Genomic DNA, 19,143 nt, shown 5'->3' with positions numbered 1-19,143 from the left:
AAGCACCCAGAGGTGGTCAGTGGTTACTGGAGCAGCGTCTGGAGTGACGTCTGGAGTGGCTATAAAGGCCAATTCTAGAGTGACAGACTCTTCCACAGGCGCTGCAGATAAAGTTGGTTGTCGGGGCTGTTACACAGTTGGCTCTCTCCTTACATTTTTGTCTCTTTCCTGCCAACTGCTAAGTCTCTTCGAATCGTCTCTCTTTAGCCCCACCTTTATAGCTGTCCACCAGCTCTGGTGATCGCTGGCAACTGACTCCCACGACTTGTGGTCAATGTCGCAGGACTTCATGTCACGTTTGCAGACGTCTTTAAAGTGGAGACATGGACTGCCGGTGGGTCTGATACCAGTGATGAGCTTGCTGTACAATGTGTCCTTGGGGATCCTGCCATCTTCCATGCGGCTCACAAGGCCAAGCCATCTCAAGCGCCGCTGGCTCAGTAGGGCATATATGCTGGGGATGTTGGCCACCTCGAGGACTTCTGCGTTGGAGATACGGTCCTGCCACCTGATACCAAGGATTCTCTGGAGACAGCGAAGATGGAATGCGTTGAAACGTCGCATTAGACTATACTAATGGTCCCAGGAGGTTGGATCCAATTTCAGTTCTCATAGTCAGTAGATTTTCCCCAGAATTTATACAACACTGTTAAAGAGACTGGAGGTGTGGGTGGGGTCAGCCTTTATTTGGATTCAGACCTGCTTCATGCAGGTTCTATTTCTCGATGTCGCTCAACTCTATTATTGAGCATTTAATTCCCCAACCAAGAGAAATATACGTTAGATAAGGAAAAACTGCTCCCACTAACTGATGGTGCAAGGACCAGGGGACATCGATTGAAGGTTTTGGGCAAGAGATGCAGGCGGAATGTGAGGAAGAACTTTTTTATGCAGCGAGTGGTAATGACCTGGAACTTGCTGCCCACGAAGGTGGTGGAAGAGGAAACAATGGTTTCAAAAGGAAATTGGATGGGCACTTGAAGGAAATAAACTTGCAGGGCTATGGGGATCGAGCAGGGGCGTGGGACTGCATGGATTTCTCTGCAGAGAGCCAGAATGGACTCAATGGGCCAAATGGCCTCCTTCTGTGCCATAAATGACTCTATGACTCTAGTTTAAAGCCAAACCTTGACAGACATTTGAAATTGATTGTCCTCATTAAGCAATTTTTTCCATTTCATGACTGGGTCAAGAAGTTCAGCACTGGTATTTCTATTCAATATTAATGCAATCAACCTCCTTGTTTCACCTTTATGTTGTTTCTGGTTCCCAGATGTTGGAAAGAATCACACTTTAATCTTGGAAAAGGCTGGAGTCAGTCATGTTTATTACAACACCCTGCTTTGTGCTGTAGAGCCTGATTCTTGTGTTACATATAACATGACTCCCCAGTGCAGCCGTGAATGAGGCCTCCCACTGTAACACTTAAACATAACAACTAGTTCCCAGCTAATTAGTTCCTAACACTTTACAGATAGTATAACAATATATACATAAAACATCCCTCTTTCTTTAAAACATAATGCCCCTGTATCAATATAACTGTCAAAATAAATAAAGATGATTATCATCCGACTTGTAAAAATAATCTGAACCCCTTTTTAGAGTCTTTTATAGTGTGTATTCTTTTTTTTGAATATTTTTCAGGGCATTGCTTGGGTGGTAAGATGTTGTGCCTCCATCTTGTAGATTTGGCATTTTTTGCTCTCAGTGGTGAGATGGCACGCTGTACAGGCGATGCTGTGTCACTTACTGGTGATGTTGTTAATGTTGTCTCGCTGGATAGTGATGTTTCCGGTGTTGTTGATGGTCTTTTCCATTGTTCCAGCTCAGGTGTAGGTCGAAGGTGGATTCTCTTCCTTCTCATTTGGTTCCCAGTTTCGGTCTCAATGATTTATGACCTTGGAGTCTCAGCGTCACTAACAACCTTTGCTGGGCTCCAGGTTTTCATGATTGGATCCTGTACATGTACAGTTTGTCCTTTCAACAGCTCGGGTAGAGATTTAGCATATTTGTTGAAGTGTTGCTCTCCCCTTACCTGTGCTTCAGTGAGTTGTTGGCTCACTTCCTCCTGGTTACTTGTATTTTGCTTGGCAGAGTTGTCTTATATTTTTTTCCATTTAACAGCTCTGCAGGTGATTTCATGTCAGCCTTGAGAGGTGTGGATCGGAGTGACAATAAGACCAAGTTTGGGTCTTCCTTCATCTCTTGGCATTTCACAAGTGTTCTTTTGACCGTCTGGATGTGTCTTTCTATAAATCCGTGACCCCGTGGTAGTGTGGTGATGAGGTGAATGTGTTGAACCCATACTGGTCAGCAAATTCTTTAAATTCTCTGAATGTAAATTGGGTGCCATTGTCACATATTAACCTTTCAGGAATCCCTTGCTCAGCAAACAGAACTCGTACTGCTGAGATTATTGTTGTAGCTCTCAAGTCTTTCATCTTCCGGATAAAAGGGAATTTTGAGTTGTAGTTTGCGACTGTGAGATACCATTCTTGATTATGTGTGAATAAATCGACTCCTACAATATGCCATGGTCTGGGTGGTACTTCAGTAGCTGCCAGCTCCTCTTTCAGTTGTGAGTTCCTGTACTTCTGTATTGCATGGAAACACCATATTTTCAATATCTTTGCATCTGCCTATCCAGTACACAGCTGATTTGGCTCTGAGCTTACACTTCTCCATTCACAGTTGGCCTTTGTGTATCTTTTGGAGAAATTCTTCCTGCATTATTTTGGATATGATTATTCTGGATCCGGCCAGCAGAACACCATCTTCTAGTGAGATGTCTTCTCTGATCGAGCAGTACTGCCATATTGCTGGCTGTATGTGCTGTATCATATCAGGCCATCCCTGGATCACTTGCTAAGATAACATCTGTAACTCCTTGTCTTTGCTGGTCTCATCTCTAATTTGACTCAGTTTCAGTGGTGTTGCGTTCACTAGACGATGAATCTTTATGCCTCATGTTTTTCCTGTGGTGACAACCGAGATAGGGTGTCTGTCAGTACCATTTCACTTCCTGGCTTATATTTCAGAGTGAAATCGTAACTCTGAAGCCTCAAGAGTAACCTCTGCAGTCTTGCTGGTGCTTTACATAGATTTTTCTTGTAGATCTGCTCCAGTGGACCATGATCACTCTTCACTGTGAACTTCCTCCCACAGAGATATGTGTGGAACTTCTCAAATTCATACACGACTGCCAAAAGCTCTCTTTCTATGTTGGCATATCTTGTCTCAGCTGATGTCAGAGCTTTGGATGCAAATGCTATTGGCTTTCCCTCTTGTACCAGGGCTGCTCCCAGTCCTTTTGTGGAAGCATCTACTTGCAGAGTGACAGGTTTCTTTCTGTCGTAGTACGACAAACTTGTCTCCTTGCAGACTAAGTTTTTGAGTTTGTTGAAACTCCTGTCATGTGACTCTGACCACTGGTACTCTACATCTTCTTTCATCTGCTCCCGCAGGTTTGCTGTGTGTTCCGACATGTGCGGAATAAAGGGGCTCATGTATTGTATCAAACCAAGGAAACTTCTCAACTCTCTCATATCTCTTGGGGCTTCCATCCCCGAATGGCTGAGATTCTTTCAGGGCTCGGCTTAACTCCGTCAGGTGCGTACACCATTCTGAAGAACTGGCATTCTGTCACTTTCGCAATACATTTGTCTGTGTTTAGCTTAGTCCCAGCTTTCCTGGTTCTCTCCATGACTTCATGTAGATGGTTGTCATGATTTTTTCCATCTAAACCATATATCTGGATATCATCAGCTATGCTGACTGCTCCTTTGCACCCCCTGTATGTCTCGTCTACTTTCTGTTGGAACACATTCTGGCTCACTTTGAGGCCAAAGGGTAGACACAGGAATTTGTACCATCCAAAGGGTGTGTTGAATGTTGTCAACAGTGAAGATTCTGCATCTAGCTTCACATTCCAGTAGCCATTTCTGGCATCGAGCTTGCTGAAAACTTTTGCCCCTGCCAGTGCTGGTGTGATTTCTTCCAATGTTGGAAGAGGGTAGTGATCCCTCTTTATTGCTTGGTTAAGATCTTTGGGATCTAGGTAAATTATCAGCTGTCCATTTGGCTTCTTTCTCACCATGATGGAATTTACACAATCTGTAGGCTCTGTGACTCTGGCGATCACCTTCTTTTCTTCCATTTCTTGGAGCTCTCTTTCAAGCTTTCCTTTTAGTTCTACTGGTACTTTACGTGAGGAATGAATCACTGGTTTCATCACTGGGTCAATCGTGATGTGATACTGAAAATCATTGAAGCATCCAACCGTCTCATCAAAACACTCTGGGTACATTTGTACCAGATCTTCTTTGCTTCATATCAGAGGATGCTTTTCAACAGGTGTACTATCTTCAACCCTCATTGTCGCCTCCTTCACCTCATGGTTTACTGAGATACTCTGCAGCTCTTCACAACTGCTCAACCCCAGGTTAGCTGGACCATCTGTCTCTGTGACATAGAACATACAGTTAACATCTTTTCCTTTGTGTGTCCCTCTGATCTGGGTTGTTCCTAGCTGTTGAATCTCAGTTCCCCCGTATGCTGTTAGCATGATGTTGTTTGGTTTCAGAGCACCTGCAGATAACCATTTTTCTCTAAATTTTCAGGAAAGATCTGCTGGTATAGTCTGAGCGAGATGATGTTACTCTGCACTCCAGTATCGATCTTCACCTTCAGATTTATCATTGTGGGCTTATTTCTCAGCCTCCTCCTGATCTGAATGGTTGTGTGAATTTCTTTTCTCTGGGAACTATCACATCCAGACATTTCGTGCAATTCTATGGTTCCTGTGTCTGTCATGTTCTCAAACCCATCGCCATCTTCCAGGGTAAGGATGTTTTGGTTTCTTTCACTATTCCTTTGCTCTGTTATTCTGGCTCTGATGACTTGTCTACCATCTTCTTGCCTTGTTCTGCACATCTTTTCCCAGTGATTGGTCTTTCCACAAGCTGTGCAGATTGATCCATATGCGGGACATTTCTTTCTAACTATCAATTCATGTAGTCGTCCATGCGTGTCTTTCTATTTTTTCATTCATTCATGGGATGTGGGAGTCACTGGCCAGGCCAGCATTTATTGCCCATCCCTAATTGCCCTTGAGAAGGTGGTCGTGAGCTGCCTTCTTGAACTTCTGCACTCCATGTGGGTTAGGTACACCCACAGTGCTGTTAGGAAGGAAGTTTCAGGATTTTGACCCAGCGATAGTGAAGGAACGGCGATATAGTTCCAAGTCAGGATGGTGTGTGACTTGGAGGGGAACTTGTAGGTGGTGGTGTTCCCATGCATTTGCTGCCCTTGTCCTTTTGTTGGTAGAGGTCGTGGGTTTGGAAGGTGCTGTCTAAGGAGCCTTGGTGCGTTGCTGCAGTGCATCTTGTAGATGGTACACGCTGCTGCTACTGTATGTCGGTGGTGGAGGGAGTGAATGTTTGTGGATAGGGTGCCAATCAAGCGGGCTGCTTTGTCCTGAATGGTGTCGAGCTTCTTGAGTGTTGTTGGAACTGCACCCAGGACGAGGTCAAGTATGTTTTTCCTTCTTGTTGGTTCCCTCACCACCTGCCGCAGACCCAGTCTAGCAGCTATGTCCTTTAGGACTCGGCCAGCTTGGTCAGTAGTGGTGCTACGGAGCCACTCTTGATGATGGACATTGAAGTCCCCCACCCAGAGTACATTCTGTGCCCTTGCCACCCTCAGTGCTTCCTCCAAGTGCTATTCAATGTGGAGGAGTACTGACTCATCAGCTGAGGGAGGGCGGTAGGTGGTAATCAGCAGGAGGTTTCCTTGTCAATGTTTGACCTGATGCCATGAAACTTCATGGGGTCCGGAGTCGATGTTGAGGACTCCCAGGGCAACTCCCTCCCAACTGTATACCATGTGCCGCCACCTCTGCTGGGTCTGTCCTGCCGGCGGGACAGGACATACCAGGGGTTGATGATGGCAGTGCCTGGGACATTGTCAGGTATGATTCCATGAATATGACTATGTCAGGCTGTTGCTTGACTAGTCTGTGGGACAGCTCTCCCAATTTTGGCACAAGCTGCCAGCTGTTAGTAAGGAGGACTTTGCAGGGTCGACAGGGCTGGGTTTGCCGTTTTCGTTTCTGGTGCCTAGGTCGATGCCGGGTCGATGCCGGGTGGTCCGTCCGGTTTCATTCTTTTTTATTGACTTCGTAGCGGTTAGATACAACTGAGTGGCTTGCTCGGCCATTTCAGAGGGCATGTAAGAGTCAACCACATTGCTGTGGGTCTGGAATCACATGTAAGCCAGACCAGATAAGGACAGCAGATTTCCTTCCCTAAAGGATATTAGTGAACCAGATGGGTTTTTACAACAATCGACAATGGTTTCATTGACGTTATTAGACTAGCTTTTTTAATTCCAGATTTATTAATTGAATTCAAATTCCACCACCTGCTGTGGTGGGATTTGAACCCATGTCCCCAGAGCAAAAACCTGGGTCTCTGGGTTACTAGTCCAGTGACAATACCACTACACCACCGCCTCCCCTTTGGTTAAAATTCTTTAGTTGTTGTTTCACTGCATCAACCTGCTATCTGTCTCTTGGCTTAACTGAAGGCTAGCCATTTGGGAGTTCAGAGTCTTCTTCTGTCTGCTTGTGACTTCATGTGCTCTGGCAGTGTCTAGAGCCTGCAATATTGTGAGCTTGTCCTGTCCTATTGGAGCATTCTGTACTTCAGGATGTGCAGAACCCCAGATGAGCAGTTTATCTGTGTCCTTAAATTTACATTTTCTGGCTGCATTTTTCAATCTTGCTACAAAATTGTCAATAGGCTCACCTAGTTCCTGTCTGAGGCCTTGAAATTCAGATTTGTAGATGCGATTATTTGATTTTGGCTGGAGATGGGTACTGAATCTTTCAAAAATGTTGTCTGGGTTTCTGCTGTCCTCTTCGTTTAGGTCCCAGCTGTTAAATAAATTTAATCCTTTATCTCCAGCCCACAGAAGGAAATAGCTAACCCTCTCCTCTGCACTAGTGCCTTTAAGGAAACTACCGAATGCCAAATTGCACTTTTGTTTAAACTTCTCAAATGCCTCTACGACATCATCAGCTTCCCAATTCATGATACGTTTTGTGTTTTTTTTAGAGTTATCGCACGAGTCACTCAGTTTTTCTATCTCTCTCTCTCTCTGGCACTAATGTCAGTCACTTTACTCAATCTGATGCTTTAAAAAATACAAAGTGAATCCTGACAACGCTGGCCACCACTGACGTTATCAGGCAGCGCCGCGATGCGCTCGTGCGCAGATGGGCTCCTGCTCTCTGCGCATGCCCTGCATTCTGGCTTGCCAGGACTGGTTAGCGCATGCGCTGATGACGTCATCGCGTGACGTGGGCATCTTCGGGACTGTTGAGAAGTAGGGGAGAAAGCGGCTGGATGGGGGATCTGCAGCTGGAGGGAACGGCTGGATGGAGGGGGCCGGAAGCAGGAGGCCGTAGAGAGCCACGGGGAGCGTGCGGCTGAAGACCTTGGTGTCGCCGGGTGCGGGGACCAGCCGCTCTGTCCGGCCACTCCGCTTCCCACCTCTCCCTGGCCCGATCCCGCCCCCTCCCCCTCTCCGCTCCGCTCCGGCTCCCCCCCTCTCCCCGCCCTGTTCACCCCCTCTCCCTGGCCCGCTCCCGCTCCTCCCCTCTCCCCGGCCCGCTCCCGCCACCCCCCCCCCCCTCCCCGGCCCGCTCCCACTACCCCCTCGCCCCGGCCCGCTCCGCTCCCGCCCCCCTTCCCTCCCTTCCCCCACCCCCCCTCCAGCTCCAACTCGCTCGCTCTCTCTCTCACTCTGGCCATTGTGTGCTGCCACCCGTTTGTTAGGTTGCCTCCGTGTGATTATTTGAGCAGCGCCATCTTTAGTCCTGGCAGCTGCCTAAAGTCGCAGCCTGTGACATTTTAGTGACACATGCTGCATTTGTGCATGTGCTATAGCAACGCCACCTAGCAGTAGCGTTGTCAGCAAATGCAGCCTAAAAAGTATTGTAAGTTTACTCACAGACACTCACTGCCACCATGTTTCATCTTGATGTTGTTTCTAGTTCCCAGCTGTTGGAAAGAATCACACTTTAATCTTGGAAAAGGCTGAAGTCAGTCTGGTTTATTACAGTACCATGCTTTGTGCTGTAGTGCCTGATTCTTGTGTTACATATAACATGACTCCCAAGTGCAGCCGTGAATGAGGCCCCCCCACTGGAACACTTAAACATAGCAACTGTCTTTGGCCTCCTTGTCTCGAGAGACAATGGGTAAGCACCTGGAGGTGGTCAGTGGTTTGTGGAGCAGCGCCTGGAGTGGCTAGAAAGGCCAATTCTAGAGTGACAGACTCTTCCACAGGTGCTGCAGATAAAATTGGTTGTTGGGGCTGTTACACAGTTGGCTCTCTCCTTGCACTTCTGTCTTTTTTCCTGCCAACTGCTAAGTCTCTTCGACTCGCCACGCTTTAGCCCCGCCTTTATGGTTGCCCGCCAGCTCTGGCGATCACTGGCAACTGACTCCCATGACTTGTGATCAATGTCACAGGACTTCATGTCGCGTTTGCAGACGTCTTTAAAGCGGAGCCATGGACGGCCGGTGTGTCTGGTACCAGTGACGAGCTCGCTGTACAATGTGTCCTTGGGGATCCTGCCATCTTCCATGCGGCTCACATGGCCAAGCCATCTCAGGCGCCGCTGACTTAGTAGGGTGTATATGCTGGGGATGTTGGCCGCCTCGAGGACTCCTGTGTTGGAGATACGGTCCTGCCACCTGATGCCAAGGATTCTCCGGAGGCAGCGAAGATGGAATGAATTGAGACGTCACTCTTGGCTGACATACGTTGTCCAGGCCTTGCTGCCGTAGAGCAAGGTACTGAGGACACAGGCTTGATACACTTGGACTTTTGTGTTCTGTGTCAGTGTGCCATTTTCCCACACTCTCTTGGCCAGTCTGGACATAGCAGAGGAAGCCTTTCCCATGCGCTTGTTTAATTCTGCATCTAGAGACAGGTTACTGGTGACAGTTGAGTCTAGGTAGGTGAACTCTTGAACCACTTCCAGAGTGTGATCGCCGTTATTGATAGACGGGGCATTTCTGACGTCCTGTCCCACGATGTTCGTATTCTTGAGGCTGATGGTTAGACCAAATTCATTGCAGGCAGCCGCAAACCTGTCGATGAGTCTCTGCAGACACTCTTCAGTGTGAGATGTTAATGCAGCATCGTCAGCAAAGAGGAGTTCCCTGATGAGGACTTTTCGTACTTTGATCTTCGCTTTTAGACGGGCAAGGTTGAGCAACCTGCCACCTGATCTTGAGTGGAGGAAAATTCCTTCTGAGGACTTGAATGCATGTGAGAGCAGCAGGGAGAAGAAGATCCCAAACAATGTAGGTGCGAGAACACAGCCCTGTTTCACGCCTCTCAGGATTGGAAATGGGTCTGATGAGGCGCCGCTATGCTGAATTGTGCCTTTCATATTGTCATGGAATGAGATGATGATACTTAGTAGCTTTGGTGGGCATCCAATCTTTTCTAGTAGTCTGAAGAGACCACTTCTGCTGACGAGGTCAAAGGCTTTGGTGAGATCAATGAAAGCAATGTAGAGGGGCATCTGTTGTTCACGGCATTTCTCCTGTATCTGACGAAGGGAGAACTAGTTCCTAGCTAATTAGTTCCTAACACTTTACAGATAGTATAACAATGTATACATATATAACACTCCTAAATAATGGTTAATAAATTATTTGCTCAAAAATCTCTTCTCGTTCTAATCCCTTTCTGCATGTACTGAGTTCGTTTACATGAAGGCTTATAAAAGGCCCAAGTCTGGGTATGTTTGTTCCAGTTACAATTCCAAGGCCAAGCAGGGCCTCCAAGCAATCTGAAACGAGAGCCTGAGCTATCTAATAACTGTATTGTTGTGGCCAGTCAATTGCAATCAGGAGAGTACAACAGCAGGGTAGTAAACTTTTGTTTAAAGTATTTTAAAAAGCTTTTGATTATTTTTAAGAAGCTTTTTTTTATACAGTAAGTAGTGTTTTTTAGGAAATCACGGTCCCTTGTGTAAATAAACTCTAATTTTTGAGTAATTTAAGGGAGTAAATTAAGGGTAAGTCATAGCAGGGCAGCTCAGCAGAGTGGAGTGCTCCTCCTGAGCAATGTGGGAAGTCAGGGAAACTTCCAGTGTCCACAGCGAACACATGTGCAGGAAGTGTCTCCAGCTGCAGCTGCTCAAAATCCGCATTTCAGATCTGGAACAGCAACTGGGGACACTGTGGAGCATCTGCAAGGATGAAACCATCGTGGATATAATGTACAGGGAAATGGTCACACCGCAGGTAAAGACTGCTCAGGCAGAAAGGGAATGGGTGAACGCCAGGCAGAGTAGAAGAACTAGACAGGTAGTGGAGCAGTCCCCTGGGTCCTTCTCCCTCACTAACAGATTTTCCGCTTTGGATACTGTTAGGGGAGATAGCTTCTCAGGGGAATGCAGCAAGAGCCAAGTCTGTGGCGCCACGGGTGGCTCAGCTGCACAGGAGGGGACGAAAAGGAGTGGGAGCGCTATAGTGATAGGGGATTCTATCGTAAGGGTTACAGATAGGTGTTTCTGTGGCCGCAAACATGACTCCAGGATGGTATATTGCCTCCCTGGTGCTAGGGTCAAGGATGTCACGGAGCGGCAGCAGGACATTCTGAAGGGGGAGGGTGAACAGTCAGAGGTCATGGTTCACATTGGTACGCACGACATAGGTAGAAAGAGGGATGAGGTCCTGCAACAAGAATTTAGGGAGCTAGGCAGCAGATTAAAAAGCAGAACCTCAAAGGTTGTAATCTCTGGATTACTCCCGGTGCCACGTGCTAGTGAGTATAGGAATAGGATAGAGCAGATGAATGCGTGGCTGAAGAGATGGTGCAGGAGGGAGGGCTTTAGTTTCCTGGATCACTGGGTCTGTTTCTAGCAAAGGTGGGACCTGTACAAGTGGGACGGGTTGCACCTGAACCGGAACGGGACCAACATCCTTGTAGGGAGGTTTGCTAGTGCTGTTGTGGCGGGGGTTAAATTAATTTGGCAGGGGGATGGGATACAGAGTGGAGGTACAGTAAGGGGTGATGCACAGTCAAATGTAGAAGAGAAACAGTCAGTCTGGAAGGCAGAGCAAATATAGACCTGTTAAGGCACAAGTGAACAATGCAAGGCTGCATTGCATCTATTTTAACGCAAGGAGTCTTACAAGTAAGGCAGATGAATTGAGGGTGTTGATTAACATAGGGGAATATGATATTTTTGCTATCACAGGTTGAGGGAAGGGCAGGACTGGCAGCTCAATATTCCAGGGTATAGAATCTTCAGGCGTGATGTGGTGGGGGTAAAAGAGGAGGTGGCATTGCACTATTAATCAAGGAGTCAATTACTGCAGTAAGGAGAGATGATATCTTAGAAAGTTCCTCAAATGAGGCCATATGGGTAGAATGTAAAAACAAAAAGGGGGCAATCAATTTGCTTGGAGTGCACTACAGGCCTCCAAACAGTCAGGGAGAGATAGAGGAGCAGATATGTCGGCAAATCTCAGAGAAGTGTAAAAATAATAGGGCAATAATAGTAGGAGGTTTCAACTTCCCCAATATTAACTGGGATAGTCTTAATGCAAAAGGCTTAAAGAGGGCTGAATTCTTAAAGTGCATCCAGGCGAGCTTTTTGAGCCAGCACATAGAAAGTCCTACAAGAGAAGGGGCGGTACCGGACCTAATCTTAGGGAATGAAGCTGGAAAAGTGGTCGAAGTGTCAGTGGGGCAGCATTTCGGGGATCGTGACCATAACTCTGTAATATTTAAGTTAGCTATGAAAAAGGACAAAGATGGACTGGAAATAATGGTACTGAATTGGGGGAAGGCCGATTTCAATATGATAAAACAGAATCTGGCCAAAGTGGACTGGGAGCAGCTACTTGTAGGAAAGTCTACATCAGACCAGTGGGAGTCATTCAAAAAGGAAATAGTGAGAGTTCAGGGCCAATGTTCCCATAAAGGTGAAGGGTAGGACCAACAAGTCCAGGAAATACTGGATGTCAAGGGATATAGAGGATTGGATCAGGAAAAAAAAGGAGGCTTAGGGCAGATTCAGAGGGCTGAAAACAGCGGAGGCCGTAGAGGAGTATAGAAAGTGTAGGGGGGTACTTAAAAAAAGTAATTAGGAGAGTGAAAAGGGGTTATTTAAAAACACTGGCGGGCAAGATGAAGGAAAATCCCAAGGCGTTTTATAAGTATATTAAGGGCAAGAGGATAACCTGGGAAAGATTAGGGTCCATTAGGGACCAAACTGGCAATCTGTGTGTGGAGCTGGAGGACATAGGTGAGGTTTTAAATGATTACTTTTCCTCTTTGTTCACTATGGAGAAGGACAATGTAGGTGTAGAGTTCAGGGAGGGGGCTTGTGATATACTTGAACAAATTAGCATTGAAAGGGAGGAAGTATTCGCTGTTTTAGCGACTTAAAAGTAGATAAATCCCCAGGCCCAGCTGAGATGTAACCCAGGCTGCTATGTGAGATTGCAGGGGCTCTGACACAAATTTTCAAATCCTATCTGACCACAGGAGAGGTGCCAGAGGACTGGAGGACAGCAAATGTGGTACCATTATTTTAGAAAGGTAGTAGGGATTAACCAGGTAATTACAGGCCAGTGAGTCTAACACAGTGGTAAGGAAACTATTGGAAAAAATTCTGAGGGACAGGATTAATCAAGGATAGTCAACATGGCTTTGTCAGGGGGAGATCTTGTCTAACAAATTTGATTAAATTTTTCAAGGAGGACTAGGTGTGTAGATGAGGGTAAAGCAGTTGATGTAGTCTACATGGACTTCAGTAAGGCTTTTGATAAGGTCCCGCATGGGAGATTGGTCAATAAGGTAAGAACCCATGGGATCCAGGGCAATTTGGCAAATTGGATCCAAAATTGGCTTAGTGGCAGGAGGCAGAGGGTGATGGTTGAGGGTTGTTTTTGCGATTGGAAGCCTGTGACCAGTGGTGTACCGCAGGGATCAGTGCTGGGACCCTTGCTGTTTGTAGTGTACATTAATGATTTGGATGTGAATATAGGAGGTATGATCAGTAAGTTTGCAGATGACACAAAAATTGGTGGTGTCGTAAATAGTCAGCAGGAAAGCATTAGATTACAGGTCGATATAGATGGGCTGGTAAGATGGGCGGAGCAGTGGCAAAGGGAATTTAATCCTGAGAAGTGTGAGGTGATGCATTTTGGGAGGACTAACAAGGCAAGGGAATATACAATGGGTGGTAGGACCCTAGGAAGTACAGAGGGTCAGAGGGACCTTGTTGTACTTGTCCATAGATCACTGAAGGCAGCAGCATAGGTAGATAAGGTGGTTAGGAAGGCATATGGGATACGCTTTTATTAACCGAAGCATAGAATGTAAGATCAGGGAGATTATGATGGAGCTGTATAAAACACTAAGTAGGCCATAGCTGGAGTACTGTGTACAGTTCTGGTCGCCACACTATAGGAAGGATGTGATTCACTGGAGAGGGTGCAGAGGAGATTCACCAGGATGGTTCCTGGGCAACATAGCATTTCAGCTACGAAGAGAGATTGGATAGGCTAGGCTTGTTTTCCTTAGAGCAGAGAAGGCTGAGAGGAGACCTGATTGAGGTATACAAAATTATGAGGGGCATAGATAGGGTAGATAGGAATAAACTTTTTCCCTTAGCAGAGGTGTCAATAACCAGGGGGCATAGATTTAAGGTAAGGGGCAGGAGGTTTAGAGGGGATTTGAGGAAAAAAATTTTACCTCGAGGGTGGTTGGAATCGGAACACTACCTAAGGGGTCGTAGAGGCAGGAACCCTCACAACATTTAAGAAGTATTTAGATGAGCACTTGAAATGCCATAGCGTACAAGGCTGAATGGGCCAAATGCCGGAAAATGGGATTCGAATAGTTAGCTGCAAGATGGCTAGCACATACACGATGAGCCAAAGGGCCTGTTTCTGTGCTGTATAACTCTATGACTATTTTTTGTTAAATCTTCAAATTTTTCTAAAACTGAACGCATTGAGCAATTTGCAAAACTTGTCATAACCAATACTGGTAAAGAATTTCATCATAGAATTTCCTCATGAAATGGTTGCTCTCGCTTTTGAAACTGCATAGCAGACCATAAGAAAAGACCTTCAAAAGGTAATTGTGTTCCAATGTTGTGAATAAGGTTTTTTTTTACTGAAGATGCTTGTTAATGTCATTTTTTTCTTTTCATTAGTCTATTTTAGGAGTCCAATGTGTAGTACAGAAGCAACTCAAAGCTTTTGTTACACTAGAGCACTTCGGTCGGATTTATGGAGGAAGTGGAGCTGGGTGTCAGCCAAAAGCACAGCTGAAGAAGTTTGCAACAGGTGGTTCCATCCTTGGCAAAGGGGTGAAATTTGCTGTGAGAGGAGGCAGAGTAAGCACTGATATCATTAGTGTTGCCAATGAGGATGGAAGGAGAGTCGCTGCGGTGTTGAATAATGCCTACTATCTGGAAAATTTCCACTTCACCATTGATGGCGTGGACACACATTATTTCATTAAACTGGGGCCTGCAGAAAGAGATCTCACTATTTTGGGCCTTAGTGGTGGAAGGCGAACCCTGGAGAATGGAGTTAATGTTACTGTGTCTCAAATTAATACTGTTCTGAATGGAAGGACTAGAAGATATACTGATATTAAACTTCAGTATGGTTTGTTATGTTTAAATACACGATATGGGACAACAATGGATGAAGAGAAGGCTCGAGTCTTGGAGTTGGCCAGGCAGCGAGCTGTAGCACAAGCCTGGACTAGGGAACAGCAAAGGTTGCAAGATGGAGAGGATGGCACTCGCTCATGGACAGAGGGAGAAAAGCAGCAGCTGCTGATCACTGGCAGGGTGCAAGGCTATGACGGCTATTTTATAAAAACTGTTGAGCAATACCCTGAATTGTCAGACAGTGTAAATAATATCCATTTCATGAGACAGAGTGAAATGGGCAAGAGGTAACAGTAAAGGACTATGTGCCAACCACTTTGCCAAAGACAGCTGCTTATGTGGCCATTTTTCAGGCTGTGTTGTTACAATTATTTTTTAAATCGTTGCACTGTAATTCCTGCAACGTGCTGAGTTTTTTTTCTTCTTTTTTGTCTTCACACATTTTACATTGAGCAGAAGGTATTTTGCAGTAGTTTGATCACAGTGATTTTTTGCTATTTTCTAACAATATGAGAACTGTGAGCTATTGGTTTACAGTCAGTTTCAAAGTCAGAACCAAGATTGAGACATTACTAGTAAAGAAATGTGATCTGCTAGTGTCTACTTAAAAATTTAAAGGATTATCATAGGCTTCTTTTGTTAATTCTTTGGGATTCCTTAGAAGATGGATTTTGATGCAGCAAAGGACTACATCTGCATTTTATATTGGCGCAGAAAGTAACAACTCGTGTGAGAACTTTCCTACGGTTCTGATTTTAATTTGAGACAAATCTCAACCCTTATGTTTCTAATACTGTATTCTGATTGTGTAAATAAGCAAGGCTGTAAATAAATGCAAATGTAGATAACTTCTAGAACTACAGCAGTGTCCCTGTGTAGTCTTCAGTGGAAATAAAAAAGGTTATTTTGTGTTTTGAATTTTTTTTACTTGATTTCAATTAGAAGTCATACTATAGGTAAGTTGAGAGCCTGAAAACGTTTTAGTTTGGAATTTTTTAATTGTGTTTGTTTTTATTGCTTCTGTTTATCTTCCATTGTTTTTCTGTTTTAATTTTTTAAGTTTGACTTTTTATTAAAATAAAAAATCCATATTTCTTTTCTTTATCCATTTATTCTTTATCTCAATTCATTGTTTCATTTTAATCACCATGGGATTGGATGGTTCAGTGGAAAAAATCCCATCTCTCACTCGACCAACTAAGATGTAATCCACAGCACAAGAACCAGGTGTTGAAAATCTTTCATGCCTGTATCGAACTGAACCTGTTAAAGTGCCCAATTAACACTAATTGTTGGCTACTAATTTGTGTTGTTTCCTTTCTTCTCTAGGTTTTAAATAAGTGTTTAATGTTCTCTGAACTGGTCTAATGTGTGTTTAAGGATTGGGCGATGTTGATGCGTGTGCATTTATATACATAGATGCATCACAATATTAATATCTCATGATATTGTTATTATGACCCAATGTGTTTTGAACTTCGGAGCAGTTTCATGATTATTGCTTTGTTACTGTGCAATTCAAGCATCAGAAAATCATTTAATGTTTAAAATATGGTGACTTACTTTGGGCGTATTTTTCTGATTTTATATTTGTTTAATTGGAAGTTAAAGTAACATAAATGGTGTGATATGCTGTTAAATGGAAGTATTATATAATCCCCCAAATTTATAATATTGACCAGTTCTTATTTATGTGTTCTTTTATATTTTTCTGCATTTTGTATTATATACTGCAACCATTTTTAGACCATAAGTACACCCTGTCTGCAGCAGATTTAATGTCTCCTTATAAGAAGTGGATCATATAGTGTGCACAACAAATAAAAACAGCTGTTAGCATACAGTGGGGGGTTAATCTTTGTATTTTTTGATAGCATTGATTCAATATATACAATGAAAGTGGACTAATACCTATTAACCCTTTTAGTATCACTGATGAGAATCCTCAGTGAGAAAAATTGCAGTTGGACATTTCAAAAAAAAAATCCCCTTTCTAAATAACTTCAAAGTATTGTGTGCAATGTAAGTTTATCCAATTTTTATATGTTTTATTTCCTTATGTTAAATATGCCCTGTGCCACATGCCCTTCCTTCCAGAAAGAGCAGGTAGGTAATGTTTTCTCAGACCACTTATAGGGCTGACTGTTACGGATGCGCAGTCCCTGAGCCCCCACGATATTTCGCGTGGGGACTCATTTAAATGGAGCGGGCAGAGCAGCCACACCCGATGACGTAGTGGGGGTGGCCACTGCGTCCCTGACAATGGCGTCCGACACCATTTTTAAAGGGCTTCAAGCCCTTCAGTTACAGTCACATCTTTAAAGGTCCCACTGTGATAAAAATGTCAATAAAAATTTAATTTAACTTTGAAACCCCTCCCCCCTCCGAGTAGTCAATACATAAATTGACCTATCCCCCCAAAAAAACACTTTTTGAAATTCCGAACATTCCGCCCCCGCCCGAACCTCAGCAGCTTTGACCTTCAACCCCTTCCCATCATCCCGACAACCAATAGGAATAGTTTTCCCTGATTCTCACCCCCTCCCGCCCTGATAATTTTAGTCCTCCCCCGTCCCCACCAGTATCTCGCCTCCGAAAACGCACGAGTTGCGGCCGACACCCATAATATCACTGTGGGACGGCCACCCAGTCCAGATAACTTCATTACCATTTATTTTAATACATTTTAATATTTAAATGACGGTCCAGCCGCTTGAGGCCTCACAGCCGCCAGTAATATGTGGTGGGAACTTCTAGGCGTCGTGGGTCGTGGTGGGCCTCTCCCCCAAGTATTTTAAGGCCCCCCCTGGTCACAACCCACAGTGTCGAGGGGCTGGTAAAAACAAGCCCATATTGTTTGTATACAATCCAACACTGGAAGGAACTGCTACCCAGTTTTCACATCTGCTTTGTGGGAGGTTGCTTAGCATCTGCTCAGTGCCTTGCCATCACATCAAGGCCAAAGTATTTGTCTTGTGGGAAACCATGGGTGCAAATATGTATCCTATCACTTCAGGGCATAGTGTCTTGGTGAACCTACACCATGTGAGGTTGTGATCACAAAGTCATCACAGATAATTAACATTCTGATAACTGGTTCAAACCTCAGCTTTGAATTTATTGTTTAGATTGACATTAAATATTTACAGTGGGCTAACAAGTTTCACTGGGAATGGTTTCTCTCTGTGAAACCGTGAAGTAGCGGTCATCATTTACCTATATGTTATAGTTAGGAATGATCTCATAAAGCTACGAGGAGAAGCTTTGATACAGCATTTAATCATGGTGGTATATGAGTTGCACCCTGTTTGTTTAAGAAGACAACAGTATGTTTGAGTTATTTATAGGGTTAGAAATCAAATATTCAAACTAAGATAAAAGCAAAATACTGCGGATGCTGGAAATCTGAAACAAAAACAAGAAATGCTGGAATCACTCAGCAGGCCTGGCAGCATCTGTGGAAAGAGAAGCAGAGTTAACGTTTCGGGTCAGTGACCCTTCTTCGGAACTGACAAATATTAGAAAAGTCACAGATTATAAACAAGTGAGGTGGGGGTTGGGCAAGAGATAACAAAGGAGAAGGTGCAGATTGGACCAGGCCACATAGCTGACCAAAAGGTCACGGAGCAAAGGCAAACAATATGTTAATGGTGTGTTGAAAGACAAAGCATTAGTACAGATTAGGTGTGAATACACTGAATGTTGAACAGCAGCAAGTGCAAACCTGAAAAAAAAACCTGAAAAAAAACAGTGGGTAAGCAAACTGAACAAACTAAGATGAAATGAAATAAATGCAAAAAAAGATTGTAAAAAATGTAAAAAAGAATGTAAAAAAAAGGAAGAAAAAAATAATTAAAAATGAAAGTAAAATGGGGGGCTGTCATGCTCTGAAATTATTGAACTTCAGAGCATGACAGCCCCCCATTTTACTTTCATTTTTAGTTATTTTTTTCTTCCTTTTTTTTACATTCTTTTTTACATTTTTTACAATTTTTTTTGCATTTATTTCATTTCATCTTAGTTTGTTCAGTTTGCTTACCCACTGTTTTTTTCAGGTTTTTTTTCAGGTTTGCACTTGCTGCTGTTCAACATTCAGTGTATTCACACCTAATCTGTACTAATGCTTTGTCTTTCAACACACCATTAACAAATTGTTTGCCTTTGCTCCGTGACCTTTTGGTCAGCTATGTGGCCTGGTCCAATCTGCACCTTCTCCTTTGTTATCTCTTGCCCCACCCCCACCTCACTTGCTTATAATCTGTGACTTTTCTAATATTTGTCAGTTCCGAAGAAGGGTCACTGACCCGAAACGTTAACTCTGCTTCTCTTTCCACAGGTGCTGCCAGACCTGCTGAGTGATTCCAGCATTTCTTGTTTTTGTTATTCAAACTAAGAGTTGGAAACCATGTGAG

The 19,143-nt window shown here is 44.3% G+C and overlaps 1 protein-coding gene across 1 annotated transcript in view; it reads left to right on the top strand.

Moving 5' to 3' along the window:
• The window catches only part of tenm4 (teneurin transmembrane protein 4), a 537,020-nt gene extending 521,935 nt beyond the window's left edge, over window positions 1-15,085 (top strand). The window contains exon 28 of the mRNA XM_068033916.1: window positions 14,264-15,085. Coding sequence (XP_067890017.1) covers window positions 14,264-15,022 — 759 coding nt within the window. The 3' untranslated portion in view covers window positions 15,023-15,085. The remainder of the gene's footprint in view (window positions 1-14,263) is intronic.
• Window positions 15,086-19,143: the final 4,058 nt, after the last annotated feature.

The sequence above is a fragment of the Heterodontus francisci genome, chromosome 6 (genome assembly GCF_036365525.1).
Source record: "Heterodontus francisci isolate sHetFra1 chromosome 6, sHetFra1.hap1, whole genome shotgun sequence".
NCBI lineage: Eukaryota > Metazoa > Chordata > Chondrichthyes > Heterodontiformes > Heterodontidae > Heterodontus > Heterodontus francisci.
Note: the sequence above shows the minus strand (reverse complement) of the source record. Positions and strands in the feature narration are given on the sequence as shown.